We start from the raw sequence: 2,364 nt of genomic DNA, 5'->3' as shown, positions 1-2,364 counted from the left end.
ATCGTTGGCCCATCATATTTCCATATCCTGGTTGACGATTTGAGACTCCATACATCGATGTGGACTGCTTTTGAGGACTGAGCGTGTAACTACTGGAACTGTCTGACCGTTTTAGTCGCGGATTTGGGACAGCATATTGTTGCTGTGGCGTAAGCAGCTGTAGATGATTTTCAATCGAGGTGGAAGAGGAGGAGCCAGCGGAGCGAACAGCAGAGGAATGAGAGTAGTTTTGGCCATTAGTGGGTCCGCCATTAGGAGCAGAGGAGGACGCGGGAAGACGTGGTCTCGACATGTTCCCCGACGCATTTTCAGATGGTATTTGCTTCGGGTACGGTGAAATTGAATCATCTGTCGGGGAACATGTTATATTTGTCCCATTTCCGGTTGGGAAAGCGTTTCGCACTTGGGGAGCGACGGCAGCGAGTGTATTGGCTGTATGAGTGAAGTTGTCGCGCTTTTGGAGCTGCGAACCATGAGTTGTGTGACGTTCTCGATGACAAACACAGAGATCTTGTCGAACGAAGGAACGATAGCAGTCTGGAAAGTCGCAGCGATAGATGTGTTTTGGCGTATCTGCAAATCATCAATCAGCGGTGAGGAGAGCGAAATGGAAGAGGGGGACGACGTAGAGAGATAGAAACCCAACAATACAATACAAATATAATCACTCCTCAAAAGATAATGTAGCTCATGTAATTCAGAAGCAAGAGAAGGACATTTAACAAGGGAAAAGATAGGTAACTTACGGTTCAGCTGATGTCTATACAGATGTTCAGCTCTGGAGTAACTCTTCCCGCAACCCTCATGTTTACATTCAAACTTCTTCTCGGAATCGCCTTTCCGGGTCCTCTTCCGTTTCTTGATCGAGTCGCTCTGCGAGTGCGAAGGTTCCCCGCTATCATGCTGGTCATGGCCTGCGTGTGAGGCATCCCGGCCTTCATCGCGACCTCGCCGGCGATTTTGAGCTAACGAATCAACATCGGCCATTTGATTCGACCGCCAGAGTCACAACCAGCAGCGGGAAAAAAAATATAACTATCTATGTATCTATGTATGAGGCTAATGGAAACAGGAGCGTGATTTACACTACCCAATGCCTTTGCTGCAGTCTATAGGAATGGTGTAGGAACCTCGAGCGCCCATGAGAGCGCGAGGGAGGGAGGGCGTGTGAGGGGTAGGGGGACCCTGCGCAAAACGACATCAACCAGGACGCGCTGGAGTGCGACATACGAGAAGTGGTGGAGACGCAGCCAGTATCTAGATATGAAGACTCCGAACGATCGATTGTATGCCAAGAAGGAGGAGCTGCGGCGAGAGAGATGAGGGCGATGACGATGGAGGGAGAATGAAGAAGAAAGAACGAAGCGGTTGAGACTCGAAAGAAACACCTTGGAATCGTCGGCCTTGACCTGGGGAGAATCGCCTAATAATAAGTTAGCCCGACAAAGTAAACGGCTTGCTTGGGTCAGACCTGGTCAGTTCCAGTTAGGGCAGAACTAGCTCGGGGATAGATACGAGCTGCCACTCCACGATGCCAACGCCCAAGCCATCGAGCTATCAGTGGCTGCTGGCTGGCGGCCGATGCAGGTGGCAGATGACCAAGTGCGACTATGGCGTTTCTCTACTTTTCTTCCATCAGCAGAATGTTTGACCTCTTGTGTTCAAAACTTGACCCTTTTCGACAAACTGTGGAAATCTCTCGACTAATCGGTAGTTAGTAACTAGTAACTAATATTAGTTTCCATGCGGCAGTTTGATGGTATACGGAAAACAATGAACTTCTACTACCACCCACTTTGATCTCCGGACACAACACTATACAGATTACAGAGCACTCGCAGTGGCATCTTACGCAGAGTACATGATCCTCTGGCCTGGTTCCAAGTGTTTGCTTCAAGGAGTTGCTCTGCTGGGTAAAGTTACTGTAGCTCCCGGTCCCTCTGCCATGGATTGGAGCAGTATCAACCCAATGATAACCGATCGGTGACAAGCCAAGAACTGGCTCCAAGAGTTAATTCTCTCACCCAAGCTCGAGTCGAGCTAGCCGTGTCTTGTCCCCATCTTCACGACATGGTTCCCGTCATCGCCCAAGCCATCAATCCCAGAACAGGTCCGTTTGAGCTTCTACCGACCCTCTTCCACTTACTCCGAAAAAGGGGTCGAATCACTAACTGGTTGCCAGGAGGAAAAAAATATTATATCTGTGAATACCAGTACTATGAAACAAGAACAGGGAAAATCCAAAAGTTCGCCTTCCCATCCATACTATGGAAATCCATTCTCCGAGGGATGATCCTTCGAAGTGACGGGCGAAAAGGCGAATTGAATCGCGTTTGCCGAACACATGGGTTCTTGCTAGGGGAT

At 49.2% G+C, this 2,364-nt stretch overlaps 1 protein-coding gene across 1 annotated transcript in view; it reads right to left on the bottom strand.

The window, feature by feature from the left end:
• The window catches only part of HCAG_07143 (conserved hypothetical protein), a gene marked incomplete at both ends in the record, with an annotated part of 3,422 nt that extends 2,435 nt beyond the window's left edge, over positions 1 to 987 (bottom strand). The window contains 2 exons of the mRNA XM_001537671.1: positions 54 to 432; positions 747 to 987. Of these exons, the coding sequence (XP_001537721.1) occupies positions 54 to 432; positions 747 to 987 (620 nt within the window). The remainder of the gene's footprint in view (positions 1 to 53; positions 433 to 746) is intronic.
• Between the last annotated feature and the right edge of the window lie 1,377 nt (positions 988 to 2,364).

This window comes from Histoplasma capsulatum, genomic scaffold (genome assembly GCF_000149585.1).
Source record: "Histoplasma capsulatum NAm1 scaffold_8 genomic scaffold, whole genome shotgun sequence".
Lineage (NCBI taxonomy): Eukaryota > Fungi > Ascomycota > Eurotiomycetes > Onygenales > Ajellomycetaceae > Histoplasma > Histoplasma mississippiense.
Note: the sequence above shows the minus strand (reverse complement) of the source record. Positions and strands in the feature narration are given on the sequence as shown.